Below are 26,976 nucleotides of genomic sequence, written 5' to 3' on the forward strand. Positions count from 1 at the left end.
GTGTATTTGCATTTTCAATCTAGTAATTCACACTCGCAAACAATGGAATTACCTTCCACTGCCGCTAAAGAAAGCAGTGTTATTATTATTACCGTTCCCTCCTTCATGCATATATGAGCTTTGCATTACAACGCACACACACAGAGGTACACACACACATGGGAATGGGAACTAGAACTAGTTTAAACTAGAATTTTAAATTGGACAGTTGTCTTCACATGTATTGTAGACATGAATAGGACTGACTATACACCCCACAATTGTATCATGAAGCAAAAATCAGTGCAAGTTTAGCAATCGGTGTTATTCAGCATCACTAAGTTTTATTTTTAATTTAAAATCATCCAGAGAGCAGCTGTGTCAGTCTGCTGAAAATACAAAAGCCGTATTCAAATGACATCTGAGTCATTGTTTGGAGTTGCTTAAAACACTGGTTTGTTCAAAAGCCATTAAACGAAGTTTCCTGGATTACATACAACAAGAAATTGTAGTTAATGAAAGATCTGGTTGTATTATTTGATAGCTCACCAAAAAGGAGAAATGAAGAGTGTGTGTGTGCCTGAAAGGCCTCTTAAGCCAAGAAATTACTGTCTGATCTTTCGCAAAGTGTCTTATGACACCTTAAAACCTAATAAATTCACCATGCCATGAGCTTTCACGGACTAGAATCCATTTTATGCCTTTGATTAAACGGACTTAGTCCACAAGAGTAGCACGTGTTTATCTTGAACTTGCAACAATATCCTGTCATTTCAAAAAAAACAACAACAACAACCCCAAATCATATAATTCCAGCAGGATAACCACAGGTACATCTGTTACAGCAGAAACAAAGGAAGAATTTGGTGGCAACTTTAAATGAAATAATTGGGGCGTGAGTTCTTGTGGGCCTGTGCTTACCTCCCTGTAAATCTCTTCCTGAAGATGTCACAAAAGGGGCTGTAATACTGCAATCCCCCCAAAATGGAAATTAAAAGCACACACAAACTCAGCTCTCCCTGAAGCACTGAAGCGGCAAATATCAAGGGCACAGGCCAGGCTGAACTGTGGAAAAGCACTGTGTGCAATTTGCAGGGGGTGTGAGAGTGTGGGAAGAGCACACAGCTGGTTCAGCCAGGACAGAGGGGCGGCATTGCCTGTGACAAATGGCTAGCTGATACAAAAGAACCTGAGATGGTGACAGGCTGAAGAACAGGTCAATATCAAGCTGTCACAAAGCCCTTCCAGAAGCGTAATTAACTGCTTACTAACCTGGCATCATCATTCATCGTGCAGTGGTCAATGGGTGCCATGAAACTCACCAGCTTGCTGTGGACATGATACCTGGGAGGCAGGGGGATGAGAGGAGAGAAAGGGAAAGAGAAGGCATTAAGTAACTGTTCCGACAGACGAGCTCTGCCCGTCCCAAGGAAACAGGCTACCAGACAGGGCTGCATAATCCTTAGTCAATACAGCCAATGGAGGATAAGAACGGTAGGCCAATATATCTGGAAGGAGGGCGGAGGGGAGGAAAAAAATGGGTCTTTGCTGGAAACATTCTAGTCCAGTGCAAAGGACATTTTCAGCGGCTGCATCACAACGGCTTCCTCATGTCCATTCTACTCATCGAGATCTTCCTCATGTGCACTGCTGCCAAGCCAGGCTTCCCCACGCCTGTACCCAGTATTTGACTTCTGCAACCTAGATGCAGGAGCTGACACTTGTCCCAGTTGAATGTGATCTTGTTGAATTCTGAGATGATGATTTTGCCTTCTAGAGCAGTGTTTCTCAACCTCAGCAGCTTTAAGAGGTATGGACTTCAACTCCTAGACTTCTCCAGCCAGCGTGCCCCACTCCCCAGTCTCGTGTCATCTGTACATTTGATATGCATTCCTTCCATTGTGTCTTCTAGGTTATTTATAGAAGTGGAGCCCTCAGAGATCCCATCTGATGCTTCATTTCAGGATGACGTAAAACCACTTATTAGAACCCTTTGATGGAACATACTTAGCCACTTGCAAATTCACCAGACTGCCAAACTCTCTAGCCCTCTATCCATCTTGTCTATAAGGATCGCAGGACTGGAAGTGACCAGGGAGTCTAGTACAGGGTTTTTCGAATTGGGTTCTATGGGACCCTAGGGTTTTCCATAGAATTTGACGGGGTAAGGGCAAATTGGGGGCGGGGGGGAGGAGTTCACTCAAATGCAACCAGCAGCATCCATGGCAATTTTTCTAAGTCTTAGGAAAAAAAAGTATTGCCCATTTTCTATCACTAGAGCTTTGTCTCTTGAACAGGGATTCCAGGAATTTTTTTTTTTTTTTTTAACTAATAGGTTCTGTGACCTGAATAAGTGTGTGAAAACTCCTGATCTAGTACAACCTCCTGTTCAGTGCAGGATCCACCAGGGCACCTCTGATAGGGGATCTATCCAGCTTTTGTTTGAAGAACTCAGCCCTTCAAGTGGCAGCTTGTCCACTGGGTGACAGTTCATAGTCGGGACGTTCCTCCTCATGTCTAGCCCGGATCTCCTTTTTCATATTTTAACCTAATGGTTCTGGTCCTGCCTCTGGACCAGTAGAGAACAAGTCCTCTCCCTCTCATGTAACAGCCCTTCAGACATCTTAAAATATTTGATCTCACACATCTTGTAAGATTTCATAATGTATGCTTAAAGAGCTATACTGAAATACCTGAAAACTGGATCAGGCCTTGAAAACATGGGCTAAAAAACTTAAACAAGCCTTGTGAAGAACCACTATGTGGGTTTTCGTAATCCAAGGCATTTATACTGAAACAGTGTGCTGTAAAATTGAAAACTGAAAACTTCCATGAGTTGAAAAGACATTCACACATCATGCTGCCCAAGGATCTCTATGTAAGTTGGGTTCACTCCATCACATTAAGCCATAATGTCACTTAGTGTGTGTTGTGTGAACCCAGACACAGAAGCTTATTCAACAAAATGTGCATTACAAAATCACACCTTATAGTGATGTGTGAATAAATTAATCGCAATGAAGAATTCTGCTCCAACCCTGCTTTTAGATTATGTTAGACTATCCACCCTTTCTGCTAAAATGGATTGGAAATTATCAACATGGTCCAAGGGCTGTCTGTATGATCCCCTATTTTGGGAATACCTTCCTGTTATTAAGAAAAACTATTAAGAAGTACACAAAATTCTTTCTAAATCTTTCATATTTGCAACTTAAGCCTGACTGCACACAAAAATCAAAGCCTGGGTCTAGTTTTACTTTGGTACGCGTGAGCACCTTGGCTATCCGAACTCTGAGAAAAGCATTGGTTTACAGCATTAAATATAATTACTGAAAATAATTCTAGTGTACCTATCAAGATACCCCTACCCCACCCCCAGCAGCTTACATAAAATAGGAAGAATGCCACACTCCATCTCAGCGATCAATATTCTTTTAAAACAGCAGTCAGAAATATCTCATGGGATATCAGTAGCCCAGGTTCTTTTTTATTATTTTATTTAATCTGTATGCTGCCCATCTCCCCCAGCAGGTGACTCTTATACATAGCTATTATTGGGGTTCTCCAGGCTCAAGGAGATCAGCACCAACACAATGATCCAGAAATGGAGATTGCTTTGTGGGAGTTGAATTCCGTGAAGTTGGTTGGTGGTTGGATATTCCTTTGGAAAGTTATCTACTGACTGGTGGTTTGGAATGGTGCCTCCCACACAGATTATAAATAGTAATCTTGACCGCTGTGCTGAGGAAGCTTTGCTGAAATAGAAGGTGAAATGTCTACAGAAAACTTGATTTGCATCTTGGTGCTAATTTCCTTAAACCTGGAGAACCCCAATGAAGAGAACGTAGTTTCAAACAGCTCACCAGTCAGATTAACATTCACAGAAAACCAATTATTAAAGAACTAAACACAACTGTTTGTAACTGTGCTTAGCCTTTTCATAAAAGGCGCGGGGCATCATACAGAAGTTAAGAGAGTGGCAGTGGGTAAAATGCCAATCCTGGAAAATGGTGTACCTTTTCCTACTCACCGGATTTTCCTTCCTTTACTGGCCTTGGTGTCCACTTTCTTCCGAATTTTACTCCTCAACTTCTGGATAGCCAGCCACTGTCTACAGAAACAGAATGACAGTGTGGTAATCAGGTTGCGCAGGAAGATCCTTTGGAAAGGGGCTTCTATCTCCTTCCCAAAAGTGGTGGAATCAATAATTGCAACCAACAGAACATCACCTGCTGTCTCTATCTTCTGAGACGGCTTCATCATATTCATGTCTCAGGATGATGACATTGTGACTTCAAGATCAGGGCTTTTGAAACTCCGCATCTACAACAGCCCCAGATGGCTTGCCCGTATGCCCAAAATTAAAAGTTCTTTTCAACGTTAGAAATGAAAAACAGATGCAGTGCTACAGGGCAAATGTCTTATCTTCCCAATTCTAAGAGGGGGGAAAAACCGCGATATACATAGACCACTTTTTTTACTTTTGCTTAATTAAGGGTATTTATTTAATAACAGCTGCTGGCTAATACATTGGAAGCACGTTAAAGAAAACATATACCCAAAATGAAATAGGAAAAAAGAGATTCAAAGGGCTGAGACAGAAACTCACCGCTGAAAAACCACCTGACGCATTACAAAAAGCCCAGGTGCTTTGGCAAAATTGTTTCACCCTTCTTAAAATATTGCCTGGGCTTCGGGTGCTTGGAATCAAATATATTTGGTGGTTTGGCTAGAATATCATGAGTAGCCTCACTCCGCTATAATTTAATGGGATGGAGCCCAAAACACCCCCTGCACTTAAGCAGTTATTACACTGCACATTTATCTGACTTTACAATAAAATAGATTACAGCAATTAAGATTATATTAAGATTGTGGTAATTGGATTTTGAGATCCTCCTCCCTGATGTGGGGCTCTCCAACAAGTAAATCAAGTGAAGGCAGTGCCACTTTGGGGTCTTAAAATAAAAATGTTTGTAATTACAATTCCTCCTTCTCCCTCCTTCCCAGTCCTACCGAAACCATCTATGGAGCAAAACTAAAAGTAAACGAAACTTTTTAAAACATCTGTCCTATTTTCCCCTTGACCCAGATGGCAAGATGATGTCCCAGCGAAAAGAGATTTACAAGGTGGCCAACAAACTGAGCTGAAAATCTATAAACAATATGTTCAAAATGGCTCTTGATCATGGAGCGTCCAGATACTCATCACTAGAAATACTTGGAAACAGGCAAACTATAAGAACATGTTAACCTGCTCTAGTTTATGGAAATATTTTTTTCATGGCAGGTATAACATTTTACCCTCAATCCTTTAATGTGGCAGACATAATATGTAGTTTGAGCATACATGCCCATGTGATTCTGCAGAGATTGAAACTGTTCCAACTTGTACTTTCCATTGCAATTTTTATAAAGATACTCATGAACTTCCTGATTTGTATATTGCTTTTATAGATTTGGTATTTGTGTTTTAGTCGGGGGGGGTATTTATATTTTTATTGCTTTATTGTCTTGGTTTTTAATTGTGAGCTGTCCAGAGTCCCCCCTCTGGGGAGATGGGCAGCATAAACATTTAGTAACAGACAGATAACTTTATTTAGCACCTAGTCTTCAGCAATTTCCAGGCATAACAGATGGGTTATGCCTGGAAACTAAACTTTTTTTTAAATAGTTGCCAATCAAGGTGCAACAAGGAGTATAGCTAAATGCTGCCTGGTTGCAGTGTGAATGTGGCAAGTGTTGACTTCATCAGAGTAATACTACCCTTATTCTCCAATTTATTATGTATTTAACTAAGTGGATTATGGCACACAGGTGGTCTTTGACCATTCAAACTTACAACAGTGCTCAATGAGTGGTACTTATGACCGGTCCTTGAAGTTCCGGCCATCGCAGTGTCCCCACGGCCATGTGATTGCGATCTGGCCATTTGGTGCCCAGCTTGCAATTACAAAGTTGCAGAACCTCACAGTCACGTGGTTGCCATTTGCAACCTTCACTGCCGGCTTCTGACAAGCAAAGTCAATGGGGAAGCCGGCAGGAGGTCACAAATTAACAGGATTCGTTCAACCACAGCAACTGGGAGTGCCAGGATTGCGGTTGCTAAGCGGTGTGGTGATGTGACCCCACCCTTTACGACTGTGTCGCTTAGCAGTGGAAATTCCAGTCCCAATTGCCATCGTTAACCAAGGCCTACCTGTATTTAAATTGTTTCCTTGTTTTTGTGGTTTCTGAATCTTTGATCCTTGCTTGTAAACGAACAAATACACACATTCAGAATGTGATCATTTGCTGCACTAACCCTCCTCTGCACCACAGCAACTCAGAAGCTCGGACAGTTGGCAGGATGCGTGGCCAAAATAAAGTCTTTTTCAATCAAAGTGCAGTTTCCTTGACTTGAGTAGGAATAGACCCACTTCATGAATCAGACCATGTAGAAGTACTAAGTAAAGTTTCTTAAAGAATATAAACTCCCTGCCTTAAGCTGAAAGATGGACTGGCTGATTTGTACTCTCCGTTCTCAATAAACTGCAGGGTGTGTTTAGAAGATGATAGGGCTCTGGGCTGATAACGTTTGTGCTATGGATGACTGACTGTAGGCACACACGGTCTGCATCAGCCCCAACAAGCTGACTTGGCTCCAATCAAATACCGTACTGAACTTTGCACTGTTTTACTTGCATTGAAAAGAGAAAAGTTTCGTCTTCCAAATTGTGAGCTCCAGATTACCATTACCATTTAAAAAAGGCTGCCTGGTCCTGGATTTGTTTCTGTTCTACACATTTATCTCTGCCTCCTTCCCACATATGTTCTGAAGGTGGCTCATAATTAATACCGAAGGCAAGTTAGTATAATAAATAGCTACAATATAAAATATAAAGACAAGCAAATTACTATGAAAGAAGTACCACGTGGAATGAAATGAAGTCAACAAGAGCCTGAAAAAGAGAAATATACGTTCCAAGTATATATTTTTATTTAGCATGGGAGGGTGGGGGGAGAGGCTTTAAAAACAGAGCCTCTACCAAAAAAAAAATAGTGTCTGAGTGTGAGCCATCAGCAGTACAGCCTCTTTTTTTTTTTAAATTCATTCAGTTGTGTCTGATTCTCGGAGACTGCCTGGATAAGTCCCTGCAGTTTTCTTGGCAAGGTTTTTCAGAAGTGGTCTGCCCTTGCCTCCTTCCTAGGGCTGAGAGAGAGGGGCTGGCCCAAAGTCACCCAGCTGACTGTGCCTAAGGCAGGACTAGAAGTTGCGGTCTCCCAGTTTCTAGCCTGATGCCTTCTCCACTACACCAAACGGGCTCGATAGTACAGCCTCTACGTGTTGCTAAAGGCATAAAATACTGGTGTGCTTACCTGCCCATTGCCACTTGATCACTTGGGTCCAAGGAGGTAGTTTTGCGTTCAATAAGTTCCCGGAGGAGCTGGAAGCAAGAGAAAGGGAAATGACTTTCAGAAACAGCAGATCGAGACAAAGCTTGAGGGATTTGAAGAGCAGGTGGCAGCCGTGGCCACCCCAAAGCTTTGAGGAACCCCAAATTACGCACTGGGTCTGTCTGGGGCAGTGCTACCCATCCAGCACCAATGATGACAATGTCTCGGATAGAGAGGAGCCATTAACCCTCTGTAGCAACTGGCTCGTCTTCCATTTCTCGACTTTTAATCTTCTGGCGTATGGTTGCCCTCTGATGTAGCAAAATTAGTGTGATTTGGATGTGTTATGGTTCTATTGTTCTTGATTATATTCAAAGCGAGCGTTTTTCCAAGAGAGCTTACTGGGGTTCTGTGACAGATTAAAAAGAAAAAGAAAAAAAAAATTGCTCAAACCCTGCCAATCTTCAATCACAAGGGCTTTGCCTCTGGATCAGATCAGGGATTCCAAGAACTTAAAAAAAAAAAACATGAACAGGTTCCATGGCCCGAAAAAGTTTAAAAACCCCTACTTTAAGCTGCCTGGAACAAAGAAAAGCCAGTAAAAAAAAAAAAGATTTATAGCCTTGTGGAACTCAGCCTGGATTTCCGCATGAGATTGTCAACTTTCTTTAAAAAAAAGAACCCTAAACAATAAAAATGATCCAGCCTATTTAATTGCAGAGACAAGGGAAAGCAGACATTCTGCCAATGGTTCATTAAGATGCAAGTCTTCTAGAAATCTATCTGATGAGCTCCAAAGGCACAGGGTTAACCTACTGCTGATTTTTAAAGACTACAAAATTAAGCTGACACTGAAAACAGCTAAGAACTTACAAAAGGCCAAATACTATTACTGGAACTTATGTTCCAGGAATTGCCAATCTTTTCAGGTATACCAGGTGCCCCACTGGCATTTAAAGTACTGGAATTCTCAGAAGATTTAAGTGTTCTTGTGCCCACGTTCTCCATGGGATCTCACCTCTCAGGAGATCCCATGGAGGAATGTCAACACGTACACACTGGGAGTCACAAGTCTGGGTATGGGAGAGATTCTCTGCTGCTATGGACACGAGGTTGCCAGCCCTTGTCCTGGCAAATAGAAATGGATTTTCATCCTCCCTTTGCACCTTTCCTCTCCAAAGTCTCCTCACTAGAAGTTCCATCAAAAGCATGTCAGATATGTTGTTGTTGTTTAGTCGTTAAGTCGTGTCCGACTCTTCGTGACCCCATGAACCATATTGCGCCAGGCCTTCCTGTCCTTCACTGCCTCCCTGAGTTTGCTCAGTTTCATGCTCATTGCTTCAGTGATGCTATCTAACCATCTCATCCTCTGCCGTCCTCTTCTCCTTTTGCCTTCAATCTTTCCCAGCATCAGGGTCTTCTCCAAAGAGATCTCTCTTCGCATTAGGTGACCAAAATATCTGAGCTTGAGCTTCATTATCGATCCTTCCAATGAGCAATCAGGGTTGATTTCCTTTAAGATTGACTGGTTTGACCTCCTAGGGACTGGCTTGTCTTCTTCATCCTCTGCCAAGGGTTTCAAGCAAACTCGGGATCTCCTACTCATAAGGCATGAGAAACTAAGCTATGGCCCCTTCCCAAAACTGCGGAAGCACCATGCAAACCCAACTCATCCAGGACAAGCCTTGAATCCCTAAAAGAAGTGGGCCATCGTGTCTTTTTCAGTAGGCTTTCGGTTGTGGTCATAGCTACACTCTGCGGAGCTTGGAAAGGGAACTTAGGAATGGATGCAACATCTTCATAATCAGGTGGGGATCTGTGGTGTGACGGAAAGGAAGCGGGGAAAAAAATGAGGAAAGCGGAACCCACTTGGGAGCACCACACAGAATGCCATTAGGAAGACTTATTGTTCTACAGTTAATTTCAGACGAATCAATGACCGTTGCAGCATTCCGTTCATCATTTTATGATTAGTTTAATCCACCCCGTCTATATCAGCTGAGGATCTTTAAAAGGTCAGGCAGAAAACACAGGGAAAAAGGTGGATGAAGCATCATCTCTGCCCTAGTGGGGTGAGATAAGTTAACCACATTAAACCCCAAGCAAGTAGATTTGGCTTCTGGATTAGCAGATGCAAATCGGTTGAGTCGGTGTAACCAGACCAGAGGCTAAAGGATGCAGAAGATTCTCCATTTCCAAACTGAAAGTGGGCATCTTTAAAATTTGGTCATGCCCACCCAATGGGCTACACCATGATAGGCTGAGCCAACTTTGAAACAGCCAATCTTCCCCTCCAGCTTCCCATATTCTCCCTCCCAACTCAGTGTACCTTTGTCATTTTTCTTCAGGGCCCAGTAGGCACAGCTTCAAACAAGCACTTCGATGCAGCCACCCACCATCTTATTTTCTAAGCATGCCTCTGGGGGCTAAGAGGCATTGTTGGAAACAGAGATTATGCTGAGAGGCTGGTACTTCTATTTTGCAGCACGATACTTTTTTTAAATTAAAAGAATCGGGGGGGGAACCCACTCAATATAGCCAGATGGGGCAGGAAGACTGGCAGGGACCCAGGGTGCGCACTGGTGCCATACTGGGAACTCAGGTAGATTTGCCTAGTTAGAGCTACTACCAGATGTCCTGTTAATCTCCCTGACTGCAGAATGAAATCAGAACAAAAACTGAGGTTTAACAAGATGTTATGAAAAGGAGAAGGAGTTGTGTGCCCTTTCCCACCTCCTAATTTATAGTTCCTTTCTGGAATTACAAGGCAAAATGTTTACGCAGGAACTTATTTCTCCCCCCCCCCACCCCCCAAATAGCAATTGTCTCATTTATACACAGAGGAAAGCTGCAGAGGCAAGGGGCTGAAGTTATGGAATGACAACTACGGAGACAGCAGAAAAATACGCAAAAACACACATGGGAACGAAGACAGGCTATTTACAGGTTTGGCGGCTTCAGGCCAGTTTTGGCAGCCACTTCACCTGGAGCCGTTTCTTTCTACGTGATTGAAAAGAAGACAGTAACATTTCCTTCGCGTCCAAGTGACTTACTATACCTACTGATGGGCACAACGTTCTTGAATAAAGTAGAAACCACTGAAAAAGACCTGTATTGTACTTTCACCAACTCAGGATTTCTTTTTTTTAAAGTTTATGATGGTCTCCTGTCCATTCAGGAATCAGGCACTTTACCTATGCCTCTGCGCCTTGATCTTCTATATAGATAGCTTTATGGATTGTTCACCAGGAGCTTATGATGGGATGGGATGGGATGGGACGGGCCAAGGCCAAGAGAGTAGCTTGCTCCCTGTCACAGAACTGTAAGTCAAATCTTGGCGAAGTCTGGCATCTCTATCAAACAGTGTTCGCTGAGCAAACATTACATATTAATAAAACAAAACAAAACTATAAAACCCTCTCTCTCTTAAGAATTCTTCCCTTTAAAGAAAAATAAATACAGCAAGGAATTTTAAAAGCATCCCATGATGGTCCTTCCATTTATTTTCCCCCTTCTCCCCACCAAATTATTATTACTGCAGCAATTATATTCAGGGTTCTTAAGTGCAAAGGGACTACGGTTTCCTTCTCAAAGCTGGGAGCCAGAGGGAACAGAAACAAGGAAACCAAACCAGCTTCCTCTCTCTGTGCTGTTTCTCTGATTGATTCTCCCACATCTTCCTGGCACGCAATTTATCAGTTTATCTCCTCCAATTCATCACAGTCACTCCTGGCAGCTAAATACAAGATTCAAATCCACCCATACGCAGATGGGTAACACGGCAAACCGATGTAACAACAGTGGAGCTCTGTAAACAGCGGCCCTGGAGGGCTTGGCTGAAAAGCATGGCGAAGTGCGCAGCCAACACTGTAAGGAGAAGAGGAGGAATTCCTGAACATTAAAAAAAAAAAAAACCCTCTGGAGGGTGTTTCTTCCTATTCTGTGGCACCATCCCTTCACTTTAGCTAAATACAGTGGTACCTCGGGATACGAACTTAATCCGTTCCGTGACTCTGGGCGTATCCCGAGTTGGTCGTAACCCAACGCAAATTTCCCCATAGGGTTCAATGTAAATCCGGTTAATCCGTTCCACCCTCCGAATTTGGTCGCACCCCGAAGCAAATTTTCCCATAAGGTTCAATGTAATTACCATTAATCCGTTCTGGCGTCCGCGGACCATGCGTCGGGGTGGGAAAACGGCCGGGCATGGCGCGGCGGGAAAACGGGCGGGCGCGGTGCAGTGCGGCAGGAAAACGGCTGGGCACGGCGCGGCGCGGCAACGGCCGCGGACCACATGTCAGAGGCGAGAAAATGGCCGCGGACCACGTGTCAGGGCGGAAAAATGGCTGTATCCCGAGGCTGAGTTCGCACATCGAGGTAAATTTTTGCGGCCGGAGCTGGTCGTAACCTGAAAAGTTCGTTAGTAGAGGCGTTCGTATCCCGAGGTACCACTGTATTTTTGAGCAAAGGTAATCAAGTATTTCCTTCTGGGCAAGTGGCTTGCTAGACCAGGTATAGCTATCCTCTGTAGAAAATGATGGTCTGTTCAAACTTTTCATGAACGTGTTAAGTCTTTAAAGGCAGGACTTTTTTTGTAGCCAGGGCTATATGTAAAATTTTGGGGAAGAACAGAGACTGCTAAACGGAGGGCAACATTTTCTATTTTCTGGCGTATTTGGGATGTTTGTGTGCGTGTTTTTTTTTTTTTTTCAAGGACGATGGTGGTTCAGTGGCCAGAGGGTCTGCTCTGTGGTTTTCCGCTGGCACTGATCGCCCCTGCTGGCCAGGAAGCTGTGTTTCTTGCACTAATGGAGGGCCTAAGGAGACATGTCCCAAGCCAGACACACTGAGCAAACCTTCATCCAGATCCAAGGTGGCTACAATTCCACCCATGAATATTCAAGGGAGGCACCTGCTGAGCACCAGCTTGCCAGATTCAGCTGTAGAGACTAGGTTGGCATCTGGGCACTCACGCACTAGGAAGATATACCAGATGACCTGGTGGGCATATGGACGGTGGTACTGGAGAAAGCAGCAGCAGGAGTACTGCAACTTTGTGGGTGTCATGGAATGTGAGGGTGGCCTTGGAAGACGGGGGGAAGAGATGCGGCCTAGGGGACAATCAGATAAAAAAGAAAGGAGTCCGCAACAGGTTATCTGATTGTCCCCTAGGCAGCATCTCTTCCCCCCGTCTTCCAAGGCCACCCTCACATTCCATCACAGTGGGTTCCCACAAGCCAGGCTGGACCGTGGGCAGGCAACAAATGCCATGTGTAGGCAGGCTACTGCGTTGGGATTGGTCCATTTGGGTGGACAAGGAGTTTCTCTTGGTCACACTTCTGTGAGCTGGTCTCTTACTTCTCCTGCAACTACTCACTGTTTTCCATGATGGGATCTGACACAAGTCCTCAAGTTCTTAACCACAATTCCCTTTGAGCCCTTTTAGCAGATCCAGATTAGCATTCTCACTTGGAAAACAGACTTCGGGGTGGCCTTGTGACCACAGCTAGGATGGTTGGTGAATCAGGGACTTACCAATGGAGGAGGATGAAGGATCAAGGTGCTAAGACCAGATCCTTGCTTTATGCCCAAGATAAAATCAAAATTTCACATGGCACAGGAAATTGTTCTTGCAAATCCCTCCCATTCCAAAGAGCATATCTGGCATAAGTGTCATGTGTACTGAACACTAACAGTCAATATCAAACATACTCAGGAAGGCACCTAGTTCATCTCCTATTGTACAAGTGATCCAGGGATACAGGTTTTCTAACCTTCCATCAGTATGTGGATTAAGAAATGTATCACACTGGCCTCCTCAGCTGGCAAAACACAGCTCCTGGAGGCCTTATTGACTACACAGCCAGGTGAACAACTGCCACAATTCCCTTGGTAGACACCTGTAGGACAGCTGCATGGTCAGAACCACCCACCTTTATTAATCATGAATATTAAAATTCATTAAACTTGAATAGACAAGTTTGTATGCACAGAGGCTGCCTTCAGACATTCCATCTTGCACAACGGTGCAGTAAATCATTCTCATGAACTCTCCTCCCTGGGATACTAGAGTAGATCCCTTTCCTGTGGGATCCATCTTCAGGTGACCAAGAACAGCACTGGGCACTGACCTTCCAGTGACCGGAGATCGACCCCATAGTCTCACCTAGCATGTGCTTACTGATATTTCTGTCTATGGTGTGTGTGTTATCTGAGCTTTGGAACAGCAACACCGGTTTCACATTTTTTCAGGATGCAGAACCAGTCAGTTCTTTAAAAAAAAAAAAAAATTCCCAGAAGCTCCAATCAAGAGGGAAAACTCCTGTGACAGAAAATTGGCTGTCTTTGAAATGGCTTTTTTTTCTCCCCCTTTTTTGCTCTCAGTTTCTCAGGAAACCCCATTAAGTTCTTCCAGCATTTGAGGGTTCTGCCATTTGAAAAACCCTGGTTTAGGCTACCTGTGGGTTGAAACCAATTCATGCAAATGAGGAGGAAGAAGGAGTTGGTCTCCCCCAGGTGGCAAAAAGTTAAAATAAGGACACTGGGGGCAACCAGACCTGAGGATCTTAATACAACTGAGGAATGTGAACAAGGAGGTTTCCTTGGGGAGTCTGAATCTTAACTCCCTTGCAGGCTGCACGGTGGAGAAGGCTGATCTTACTAAAGTTCTGGGGGTTTTGTTGTTGCAAAGAAGCTTTTGAACCTAAACACGGCATACTAACAATAACAACAACAATGAGTTTACCAGGATGGAAGGGAAGTTAACCACAGGGGGAAAAAAATAGATTGCACATACATGCACATATACACCCAAAATCTGGTAGCTTTCTGTTTTTGAAAAATATAATTAGATTTTCTGCCTTTTGGTTCACGGCCTCCCAGCCAGCCAGCTTCTCCCCCTCCCCAGATGGATTCCAGAGCCAAGCAAGGGCTTGGAAATACAGGATAAATGATAAACTAATTTACTGAAAGAACTAGCCCTCTTTTTTTCATTCTACAAGGCCTCTACAAGGCCTAAAAAAAAAAAAAAGGAAGAAGAACAAATATCTCCTGTCCTAGTTGTGAAGTTGTAATATTTCATTAGGCTCAGGAATTCCAACTGGAATTTATTAGCCAAAACAGAAAAAATGTAGCCAGACCCACACGTATTCTATTAGGAATGACATATAGTGTCTCCCAGTGTCTAATATAAGTAAATCACATCCACAGCATTAAAAAAAAAAAATCAAGACAGAGTAAAGAAATGCCTGGGAAAAGGGACTGTTAAATCCAGCTGGCTTCTTCTTCCCTGGCCTCCCGCAAAATGGGTGCTGTTTGACTTCTTCTGTAAGCCAGGCAGCTTGGCTCACTTGCATGAGTCATCTCAATAGGTTTCTATTCACAAAGCTATCCATGAGCAGAATAAATCAGATTGTTAAACAGACGGCATAGCCCAGCCTTGCTCCAGGTGGCTGAACTGCAATCCATCCGCCCCAGCCAGAATGGGATATGATGGGGTGGGGTACACAGCTGTTTTTCTTCCCGTGTAGCGGGTTCCAAAAAACTGGTACAGGGAAAGCTAGTCTATTAAAGAAAGGAAGGCCTCAACTCAGCTTTCCCAGGCAGAACCAGAAAATGGCCTCTCCTTTTAATTCCCTTAAAAGCTCTGGAAGACTTTTTAAAATTGGACATTCATTCATTCACTCATTCATTGTATTTATATAGCTGCCCTTCTCACACACAGTGACTAAAACATAGGCAGAGCTTTGATCGCATCGTTGTGGTGCCATCTTGACTTTTTTGACCCCACCTTGTGGAACACCTCTGGTTATGGCACTTTAAATCTGCCACCTGCTTTTTCTTTGCTGGAGAGGGGAGAGGCTCCACATTTGCACAAAAATGGGTGCCAAAGGAATAAACCCATCAGTACCCCAAAGCTACACAGGATTGTTAAAAAACAAAAAACAAAACTTCTTGAATTATCAAGAGTGGGACAGTGCAAATTTAATGAACAGCCTAACCTTGCAGCCATGGCTGATGGTGCAACCCAGTGTTTCTCAACCTTGGCCACTTTTAGATGTGCGGACTTCAACTCCCAGAATTCCCCAGCCAGCATGGCTGGCTGGGGGATTCTGGGAGTTGAAGTCCGCACATCTAAAAGTGGCCAAGGTTGAGAAACACTGGCTGGGGGATTCTGGGAGTTGAGGTCCACACATCTAAAAGTTGCCAAGGTTGAGAAACACTGATGCAACCAATGACTGCTTGGCATGACAAGGAGATGAAACCTCCAACGTCAGAAGCAGTATAGCTGAGAGGCCCAGCTGCTGGGGAACAACAAGAAAGGGCAGCTGCCTGCTGGCCCTGCCCCAGAGATACCCCAAAGCATCTAGCTGGTCACTACAGGACGTAGGATGGCACAAGCCAGCAGAGTTTATTCTTAATTCCAACTTTGCAGAGATGATACAAAGGCTGCTGCAGATGAGAGGTGGATCACATCTATTTCTAACTCAGCAACAACCTGGCGGGGAAGGGAATCCCCTCCCGCTGTTGATGAGTCCCGGTTCCTGCTTGTTAACTGCCAAAAGCGATGACAAGGTGCCGTTTTCTTCATAGACTATTAAGAGAGACCCCCCAAACTAAGCTTTAAAACGTGCTATTAACCATCTACTCAGCCATTCTGGAGATGCACGCCGATGATAATATTCCTGTATCGCCATTAACCTATGGAATGGCTGCAGGCGTTGCCAATTTCCACAAAAATCCTAAACGCGCCTAATGAGAGCCGCAAGATCAACTGTCCATATTAATCACTCACCAGTTTAATTAAGGTAAACCAGCTTGTCAGAAGGAAAGAGGGGGGCGGGGGGGAATACAAGCTCCCTCTCCATCTTTCACGAACATTGGCTTGAAGTAGCTGGCTGCATTTTCTCCATCATTCCTCTACAACGCATTATCAGAAATTTCACACGCATCTACCAAACGTTTGCAGCTTCTAGACCTAAAATTCATTATGTACTCCCCACATGCCCTCAAGGCAGGGCTGGAGAGAAACCCAGGATATTAGCAAATCAAAAACACAAAAATGGCTCTGACGCATCTCCAGGAACCAGTTGCTCAAAAGCTCCTAAGGCAGGGAGAGTCAGAGGCAGATCAAGATTCACCATTCTCATTCTTAAGGTTCTGTAGAAAATGGACAAAATTTTAACTCCCCTGGTCCTTCTACCCTTGAGTGGCGAAAGCCCTCAGGTCACAGATAGATCTTTAGACGTGAATACCTTGCCCATTTTGGCTGCGCTGAAATAGCTAAGCCAAACAGAACCATGCTAGAATGGGAAACCACAAGGTGATCCTGAGACTGAAGGCTCAACTGGGAAGTCAAACAAAAATTCCCAGGACGTAGCTGTACCAGACCAATTCTTCACTACTCAAATTAGTGAATACTAATTTCAGTACTTCACAGGCTCAAATTAAAGCATAAAATTCAGAGGTCCACAGAAGCATGAAAGCCAAGGGCCTCCCAAAGTTGCTACCAAATCGGTTTTAATTAAATGGAAACATAAAGGCACGGGTTAGGTCTGTCTCGAATCAGCTTGGGCTCCTGGTGACCCCACAGACCCATGTGCAGAGTGCAGAGAGCAGGAACCGTTGCCTAGCAAAAGGGGCTGAAGCCTTTTTTAAGTCCAGAACCCAGAGATAACATTCAGAAGCTGCTCTAGTAGATGCCTCCCTAATTCCCTGAACTATAAGGAGGAGGAGGAGGAGGAGGAGGTCCAGCACAATGCAAGGTTCTGTTATTATCGCCATTTTCAGGAGAAGGAGTTTTAGCCATTCTGTGGAGTTGATTTCCTGCTCTGGTCTAACTGGTGGGCTCACGCAGTTTTTCTGGTGGTGATGAGGGAATGATCTGCCACGGCCTTCTTCTGGGGTACACTTTTGAATCCCCACCCAGATTTGGGATGCCCATATGAGTATTCTTTAAGTCTTGACCTGTTTTTATTTCTGAGACCAGCCAAGGTTGGCTAGACACTGCCACCTGCTGCAATTTACATACATGGTATTTTATGTAAATACTATTCCTGAGGTAAGCAGGATTTCATTCTAAATGAAAACGCAGCAAACAAGGATTCATCCTGGCCCCATCTGCTCCTTGCGTGGTCTACAGCATGGGAAAAAATCTGTAGTTACAAGAATCCCGCATTAAGCACAGATGACCCTCCAACTCTAAAATAGTTGCTAATTCTATCTGGGTTAGCACTCTTAACATGGGCAGGCAGCCTGCGGCCCATACTTACAGCTCCAGCCCCCTTCTTCTTTGCCAGTACTAGAGTTAACCTGGCTTAAACCTAAACCCAACCAGGGGTGAAAGCCTAAATCCAGGGGTGTGAGTTTTGGGGCTCCATTTTTTACAGGGAAATAAGCAAAAAAGGGGTAAACCAAGTCCCTAATAGGCTTAAAATAGTTATATGACTTAAGAAAGAGACGAAACTTGCAAAAAACTCTGAACCAACATGAAGTAAGGGCTAAAAACGCTGACCCCCACCCATCTGATGGTGTTGCCCTTTGTGGCTAAACTTAAAACAAGAGCAAAGTGGAGCCCAACTATAGAAGCTTGTCTGCCATTGCATCAAACAATGCTTTTTGATACGTGCCTTAACCTAGCAGACACCCACAGTCAGAAACACAGGCAGAGAAAAAGCATAAATACAGGCCCAGCGTGTGCTGAGGGCTCAGACTTGGGGGCACTAAACTAGGGCCCCAATCCCCCCCTTGCCTCTCAAAGCCGTTTCTCCACTCTGATTTCCTCCTCTGACAAATAAATGGCTTTTATGAAGTCTGTTTAATGGGGAGGGGAGAGAAAACACAGTTCCCCCTGTTTGCTCCTTATCACTGCCTAAGACTTCAGCTCCAATCTGTCTGCCAAACCCTGCTTGGCGGAAGAAAATTAACCCCGGTCAGGAAAATGGGTACCGCACCGCCGTCTGTCAAGGGGGGTCCCAGATCTCCACAATTACACAGACACCACGAAGGGTGATCTTTTGTCTCTTCCAAGAAGCGACCTGGGAAGGAGGAAGGAAGGAAGGAGAGAGAGGGAGCAAACCAGGGGAATCCAAAGTACAGCTGCCTCTCTGCTGAGCAGATGTCTACCTGTGATATATGAGGAGCAGCTAAGCTGTCACAACCCGCTGCCAGATCCAGGTAAATGACTGAAGTCACCACGCTCCCCAACTCCATATTTAGAGATAGCAGGGCATCCTGAAGTCAAGGCTGTTCCATGTTAAGCTGCCAGATGTTGGCTTCTGGGACTTTCCCCTTTTCTCTGTTTGACAGGTGTAGACTAGTAGATGCCACTGGAGCACTAAGCATGCAAGGACCAGCTGTTCTCTAAAGAGGCTTTGGGGGGGAAAAAAACAAACACCCCAAACTCCCCACTATAAGCACTCCTGTTTAGCTGACGCTCTCAACACGCTTGCCCTAAGCCTACGTGGGAATTCCCCCAGCCCGCGGCAACTCTCAGGAACTGAATTTGCTTCAATTCAGATTGTTCCTCTCCTCCTGAGACCTCTTTCGGTTTGAGCTTTAATTTGGATTAACCCTGGCACCCCTCTTCCCTGGAGAGGGGATAACACAGCTGTGGCCCTTCTCAAGCCTGAAGCCAGGAATCAGCAAATTGAAGTGTGTTGGGGGCAGAGGGCAGAAGACGATTAAGATTCCTAAGATTTCAAAACTTACCCAGCCCTCTGAACTTGCCTACATCCCAGCGATCAATTGCTTTTCTGTTTATTGATTGACATGATGTCCTGCCTTTCTTTCGGGAGCTCAAGGTGCCGCACGTAGCACTTCCTATTTTTCTCCTGTGAGGCGGGGGCAGCTGAGGAAGAGAACAGGTGGGCTAAAGCCCCCCAGGGAGCTTCTGTGGTGGGGGGGGGACTAGATCCTGGGTCTCCCTGCTCCTAATGCAACACCTTCAACATCCCACCACACTAACACATCTTCAGGCTTATGCTCTCTTCACGAGCACCATTTTCACACATTCTGGCATTAATTCGTGTTCTCTCAGAACCACAGAATGGAGAGGCTGAAGGGCACCTCAGAGATCATCCAGTCTATCCTCCTGCTCCAGGGCAGAAATCTACCAGTCCAGCATTACCAACAGGTGACTGTTCCGCCCCTGTTTAAATGTGTCCAGAAAAGGAGAGCCCACCCCCTCCTAGGAAGTCACCTGTTGGACAACTCTTACTGTTACAAAATCCTTTCTGATGGCTTCCTGTCCTGACTTCTACCGCAGCTCTGAACAATTATGCCCCAACTTCAGCCATGACACCTAAACATTGATGGCCCACCCCAGTGCCCCCTCCCACTTTGAATAACGATGCTACAAACTGGGAACCCCCAGTCAGACTGAAATCTTGGCACCTGCTCACACTCTGGGGAGATAAAAACATCCTAATAATATCTATCAAATATCAAAAATTCAAGCCAACTTACTGGCCCACAGGATTTTTTTTTTTAATGCATGAAACTCTTTAAAGCCACATAAATATAGGAGCTGAAACAACCACAGAGGGAGGTGGGGAAAGAGGCAGAACGTGTGACCTAACAAAGAGCCAAGAATTGCCAAATTAAATCAATACTGCTTAAGCACGCTTAATTGCGGGCTGCATTGTATCCGGTACTTTGCAGGCTACAGAGGTTTCAAAAACAAAACAGTAAGTCCTGTTGCCCCAATCTATCTCAGGTTTATGTTCAGGTAAATGCAGGCTGCCACATACCTTTAACTGGATGAAGAACCATGTGCAAGAGTCATGTTTTATGAGATGGACGGCATACAAATAGGATGGATGGGTGAGTGGGTAGATATGTCTGTGCAGGTCTATCCAACTCCATCCACTCACTATCAGTTTAGCCTTTTAACTAGAAACACCCCATGGTAACATCCTGAATAAGGAGAAGGTTGAGGAAGGAAGAGGGCTGAATGCAGTCCCACGTTCCCTACTTCCTATACTGACCAAAAGATTTGATTTCAAGCTTCTTTTCTTTTAGGGATCTTTCTGAAGCACATACTTTACTGCAGGGGCAGGCACTGGTTTTTTTGCCCATGGGTTCAAATATGCCTCATCTTTTTTTTTTTGAGGGAGGGAAGGAGGAAGGAAGGAAATGCGAGGGAGGGAGGGAGGGAGGGAGGGAGGGAGGGAGGAAGGAAGGAAGGAAGGAAGGAAGGAAGGAAGGAAGGAAGGAAGGAAGGAAGGAAGGAAGGAAGGAAGGAAGGAAGGAAGGAAGGAAGGAAGGAAGGAAGGAAATAAATGCGGTATGCAGGCAGGCAATAAATGGGGGAGGGAGGCAGGGAGGGAGGAAGCTTTATTCACAATAACACTTTTCAGATCCTTGGCTGGAATGGGAAAGAGCACCTGGGAGAACATCTGAATGTGCCTCCAAGTCAAACATTTTCCCTTACTTATGCTCGGCTGTGCCAGACCCAGCAGTTGAGTGGCCTATTGGGGGTGGGGGGTGTATGTAACTCTGTTTCACACATTTCTTTTGGAAATTGCTGCTGCAAACCCTGAGCCGATCAAAGAAAGAAGAGCAGAAGACCCTTAATATGTTCAAGTGACCTTCCTTCAACACTCTCCAATTGTAAGGTGGGGCCCACCTGATGATAAAAGTCGTCGTCATCAAAGATCTCCTCATCCAGGTCTTTGAGGTGGACATTTGACATTGCTGGAGGGAGGGTCTCCTAGAGGGCAAGAAAGAAAAGACACTTCCATGAGGACCAGCTTGGCTACAATCTAGAACAGTGGTTCTTAGCCTGGGGGTAATCTGGCTAAGGGGTAATGGAGCCATTTATAATTGCTTGTTTGTGTCTAGGATCCAGTTTGGGACTGCCACTGACAAAACGCTTGTGTAAAACAACCGAGTTTGGTTTTTTTGGCTGGGGGTAATGACAGTATTTGAGACTGGGAAAAGGGATAATTGGTCAATCAGTTTAAGAACCACCGATCTAGATCCATAGTGGCCTCTGTAACTACAGAGTGACTGAACAACCAAGGCACTACATTTGCCTTTTGTAAACTACACTGCTAGTAACCGAAGTTTTGTTTCAGTCAGTGGTGGCCAACTGAGCCATTCTGGCTTCTTCCAGTTCCTCCAGTCGTTTTGGCCTGCCAGGTCAAGAGGTGTAACAGGAAGAAAGGTAATGGGTAGTTCTAACATTTGAAGGATGTCTCTCCTTACCATCTTTACCGCTTGGCAAAATAAAGAGTCTTGTGGCACCTTAAAGATAAAGAAATGTATTATTACTGAAGCTTTGTGGAGATCACAATGTTCTGTGTGTGCAATAATACATTTGCTCATTTTTAAGGTACCACAAGTGTCAAGCCCTACATAAGGAACAAGTAAGCAAGAACTACACAGATTTCATTAAATACTAGTCTGGGGTGAACAGAGAATCTTGGACGCTGCAAGAGGAATTTCCCGCCCTCCTTTCTAGGCAGAATTAAGGCAGAGTCTCTTGGAAGGCTTTGAAATGCTTCTTCCCAGCTTTCTCTCCACCTGGGCTGAGTTACTGTTAGGAGATAAGATGGAATCTCTTTGGGTGATTTCAAATGCTTTTTCCCAGGTTGCTAGTCACCTGGTCTGTTGCTGTTTAGGAGATGAACTGCCTACAGACTTGTCTTCTATCTCTTGATTGTTCGCGTCCGTTCTCCCTTCCCTTGCTTTTCTAGGCTCCTCACAATCTCTCACAATGCTTGCTATTTTTTGCTTCAGAAATCTAAGAATATGCAAAATGTTTCATTTTGAACTATTTTGAATGTGAAGTACCATGAAATCTCCCATTTTAAAAGGGTTACTACTGCCTTGAACTTGAAACAAACTGTTTCAGACATCTTTGGGCATGTCTTGACTTCAGAACTAACAGCAGCTTTTGTACATACACAATTCACATATAATATATGTATACACAAATGGAAACTGAAAGCAGGACTATCCTGTTCGCTTTCATACATTCATTCTTTATGGAGTGAGAAGGTCTGGAAAGACCATCATCTGTCAAAAGTATTTGCACAGCTTAAGCAAAAAAGTCCTTGATTTTCAAATCAGATGATAGCTTATAAACATGACATATTACTGTAGTTCAGTCAATCAAATCTTTATTACGGTCAAAGACTAGCATAGGGATGGTGGGATACAGTCAGTTAGAAAGCACAGAAAATACATCAGAGTCTAATAATAATAATAATAATAATAATAATAATAATAATAATAATAGCAGCAGCAGCAGCAGCAGCAGCAGCAGCATCTAAAAGGTATAAAACAGAAAGTATATATCTAAAAGGAATCTAAAAGGAGGGGTAGGACCATTAGATGGGTTTAGTGAGGCATAAAGGTTAGTATGTGGCTGACTATATCTACAAATTACTCTAGTTATCCAGTACTTGAACTGGGGGGGAGGGAAGCCTGCTATGCATGCAAAATGGGACGGTTACCAGAAGGAAACTGATAAGGCTGCTTCATCCCACTCCACCTAACCTTGCAGGATGCAATCTACTACCTTTGTCTTTTTTTCCTAGCTGGGGCAGGCTTCCAAACAAAGCAGAATTTTTTTTTTTTTTAAAGCAATGCCCATGAGGCCTAGATAGTGCCCGCTCTTTGGAGATCATGACGCCTGAGGGATATGCAACTTGGATTAGTTTCTGGGCTGCGCTGGGCATAGCGTGGTGTGTCAAGGGGCAGCTCCAAACTTGAGCTGGATAAGAATTATTTTGAGAGCAAAAAGCTTGAAGGTATGAAATGCGTCAGCCTTCCCAGGTAGATCAGACAGGAATCACAACCAGATGAGCTAATTCTACTTTATTGTAAGGCTACACTGACAGAATCTTGCAAGTCTGAAAGTACAAATCTCCCGCTGTCTCTTTCTACAGCCTGATAAGTTAGGGAGATTCCTTTCTAAGTTTCTTTCTCTGCCCATTATGTAGCTGCGGGCTATGCCCCCTCTTATCTGACTGTTCCCTAGGCAACATCTCTTCTCCCCCCATCTCCCAAGGTCATTCCCACATACCATTACATCTGGTTCTCTTAAGCATCTGCAAGGCTTAAAGTATGATTTTGCCCTTTAATTCCATCTTCAGCTCCCAAATGGGGCCTACTTTGTGATTCTCATTCGTTGGGGGAATGATGGGGGTCAGTAAAAGTCCCCAGGCTACTTTTTTTTTTTGCAACATTTGTTTTTGAAACTGGCGCTTGGTAGCATGCAAGCTTTCCAGGTTTTTAAATTTAGAAGTCTAAAGGAAATACATGAAGTGGAGTAGGGAACTTGACAGGCACTGAGTACAGTAATATGGCCCTGCTTTAAAGGGCATTTCTATTTCAGCTATCCCACTATAAGAATGCCCATCTGGGTAAACATGGGAATAGTTGCATCATATTACAGTTACCAAAGGTAGAATCTGCTTCCCAGCCTTGGGAAAGGCCACTCATGGCTGCGCATTGACTTGTGGCCTTTCAATCTCAAAAGAGATTGTCTGAGCATCCCCTATGATGCTTGTGAGCAAGCATGACTGGTGAACAAGAATAGGGCTGGCCTGTATAAATCCAGTGTGCCTTGGAGTCTCAGAAATATTAGCTCAGGCTTCTTATAGAGCAGGCTTCCCCAAATAGGGAACCTTCCAGGTATATGAATTCCAGTTCCTAGAATTCTCAGCGATGGCCATTCAAGGCTGAGGATTCCAGACACTGAATTTCACAGATCCAGATGGTGCCCAGGTTCAGAAAGACCATTATAAACAAACAAACAAATATCTCAAAACAAAAACCCTTAAAGGTCTTTGAAATATGCATGTGCACTCTCAAAAAGGATAACAGCATTTATATTCCACCCCAATCAGTTAACTCTCTTATAAGCCTCGTCAACATTTAATCCAGCCTTCTCTGGATGGGCTAACTGACAACTCCCAGAATTCCAAAGGCCACGCTGGCAGAAGACTTTAGGTGGTTGTTGTCCAAGACATCTGGAGAGCAGCAGGTTGGGAAAGGCAATGTATTAATTTGTTGTGACTTGCTTTTCTCCCCCCAAATTAACATCCTTCAAATATGAGAGCCAATTTGTTCCTTCTGCTTGCTCTGATCCATACAATTCCTTACCGTCTGTCCCAGCTCAGCTTCTGGAAGCACCTCGATGGCTGACGGGGTTTTTCCCAGCACCCTGTATGCTGACCGCTTGGTCTGCGTCCGCCGGAGTAACCTCTCTTTGTCCATCAGAATATGATCTACTTGAGTCAAGATGGATCGCTCAAAGGCGCCAAAACCCTGGAAGAGCATCAAGCAAAGTCAGGGAAGGCAGAAAAGGCAGTGCAGCTTCTTCCAGCCCCCCTCCATCTTTCTTTTACCAGCCAATGAACAGACTATGTTTCCTGCATTTATTGGTTTCCTGCATTTATTGGTTGGCTTCCTGCATTTATTGGTGGGGTACCCTTTTATGTGTAAAGTTTCCTTCAACCTGACCTTGCTTGCTGGTAATTTCACACGAAACATCCATCCCCGGCACCCCTGTAAAGGATAAACACTTGCCTTGCCCAGTTTGCCAGAAGCCAGCTTGGTCTTGTCATGCCACTTCTGTAGGGTGCTGTTCCTATAGACTCGGAACTCAGCAAACCGCTTGGCCGCCCATTGCGGGTAGTCCTCCATTTCCAGCTTCCGTTTGGGCGGCCTCTGCACCACCCTCTTCTCTTCCTCAGCTTCATCACTGCCACTTGAGATCTCTTCATCACTAACAATAAAGTTTGGGGTGTATTTATTCGACAGAGCTGTTCAAACATCTTCTGATACCATTGCTTTCTTTAATACGGTTTTATCACCAAACCTGGTTACCAATAGGTAACCTAAGAGAAAGGCTGTCAAACTGAATGTACAAAAGCAGAGCACGAAAGCAGCTGGTTTATCTTTACTGCTTCAGATAATCTTCGCTTTCAATGGTATACTGCCCCTGAATATGGCATTTCCATTTAGCCTTATGGTCAACAGAGGCTGATTGCATTTTTTCTCTATGAATACCTAATCCCCTGTTAAAGCCATGTAATCACACAGGCAGATAATACCTTATGAAACCCGAACAAGTCTTTCGACAGCTCTGAACCTTATCCCTGGATAAGCCTTAGGCCTAATGCAAGGGGGGAACGGAGGAAAGAACTGGGCAAGCTATGTATGATTTCAGAAGCCTCATTGTGTTCTTCCTAGGATCTCTTTTTTAAATCAAGACATCAGTACTGCCAGATGTTTTCAGGTTCAGCTGCCTTTCAGCCTCAGCCAATACGGTCAATTACAATGGGGGTTGTAGGTCAGTGGGAAAACTGACTTTAAAGAGAGTCGAAGAGTTTACCCCAGCGGAAGGCAATGTAGCGCCCTTCACACATTTGGGAAAACAAATCCTTTACCCAGCGTGGCCAATGGCATGGGATTTTGACAGCTATATTCCCAAACTTTTGAAAGGCAAAAAACCAAAAAACCTTAACTCTGATTTGGCCAGTGCTTCCAAAGTAAGTTGGGGGAGCAAATTATTTTGAAGAGATGAAGGAATGCCAACTGACAAAGCTGAGGTGTATAACCAAAGGCTCTAGGCTGGCATGGATCACCCCCAAATCCTGACCCTCCCCCAAACTGAAATTATAATTATTAATGAAAAGGAGAGGAACTTACACATTGTGTTAGCTTCAACTAATTAAAACTGATTAAGTTGGGTTCAAGGGTTGACCCCACCCAATTTTTTTTCTGACCCCCTCTATAGTTGGAAAGCTGTTTTGTGGCCTTTGCCTGCCTGCTCCCCATGGACTGCCATCACTGTCATGTTTACCTCTCCTCTTTCTCTTGCTGTCCTGCTACCAAATGTCTGGTCCCTGAGTTCTGGTGCAACAGCTCGTCCTGGAGATCCACCAGGCTCCTCAGCAAAGCCTTTAATGCTTTGTAATCTGCAGGGCAAAATGAGAAAGTCGTCAAGTGCCTTAAGAAGACTGTACAAGGAATGCCACAAATTTGGTAGGAGCAGAGGATACAGAGAACTTAACAGGCTGGGCATGGCCCAGAAGATCTGGCTCCATCTCTGAGTATTACCTGACAATTAAGAGGATGATGCTAGGGAGATCTTTTAAAAATTCACCACTTGGAGAACACACACAAATTGTTGGTGCCAGTTGATTAGTTTTACCTTGCATGCTGATGTAAAGGGGTGTGGGAATGACCTTGGGAGGCAGGTGGAAGAGCCACAGCTGGGGGAACAGTCATATAAGAGGCAGCTGAGCCCGCAGAAGGAATGGGAGCATGGCAAACATTTCAGAAGGGATCCTCCCTAGTTTGTTGGGCTGTAAAGGTCACAGGGGAGAAATGTACTTTCAGACATTCAAAGCTCTGTTACTGTAATGTTACAATAAAGTTGAATTAGTTCATCTGGGCGTGCTTTTCGTTCGGACTACCTCACAAGGTTGACAGCTGTTCAGCAGAATTCTGGAGTGGCCAATTATCGTAAAGGAAGTTGACAGACAGTGAAAATCCTTGGGGGGAGAGGAGAAAGCACAAAAAGCAGCCTTCCACTAGATTAGACCACTAGCCCCATATTTCCACACCACAAGCAGCTCCCTGGGGTCTTATGAAGAGCTC

The 26,976-nt window shown here is 44.4% G+C and overlaps 1 protein-coding gene across 1 annotated transcript in view; it reads right to left on the reverse strand.

The window, feature by feature from the left end:
- Positions 1 to 26,976, reverse strand: part of AATF (apoptosis antagonizing transcription factor) — an 84,794-nt gene that overhangs the window by 19,633 nt on the left and 38,185 nt on the right. The window contains exons 5-11 of the mRNA XM_088152301.1: positions 26,177 to 26,291; positions 24,898 to 25,096; positions 24,472 to 24,636; positions 20,984 to 21,067; positions 7,339 to 7,406; positions 4,010 to 4,090; positions 1,252 to 1,323 (exon numbers count right to left, since the gene is read on the reverse strand). Of these exons, the coding sequence (XP_088008427.1) occupies positions 1,252 to 1,323; positions 4,010 to 4,090; positions 7,339 to 7,406; positions 20,984 to 21,067; positions 24,472 to 24,636; positions 24,898 to 25,096; positions 26,177 to 26,291 (784 nt within the window). The remainder of the gene's footprint in view (positions 1 to 1,251; positions 1,324 to 4,009; positions 4,091 to 7,338; positions 7,407 to 20,983; positions 21,068 to 24,471; positions 24,637 to 24,897; positions 25,097 to 26,176; positions 26,292 to 26,976) is intronic.

The sequence above is a fragment of the Python bivittatus genome, unplaced genomic scaffold (genome assembly GCF_059951505.1).
Source record: "Python bivittatus isolate LINGU-HERP-01145 unplaced genomic scaffold, Pbiv_v1 ctg000690_np1212, whole genome shotgun sequence".
NCBI classification, from domain to species: Eukaryota; Metazoa; Chordata; class Lepidosauria; order Squamata; family Pythonidae; genus Python; species Python bivittatus.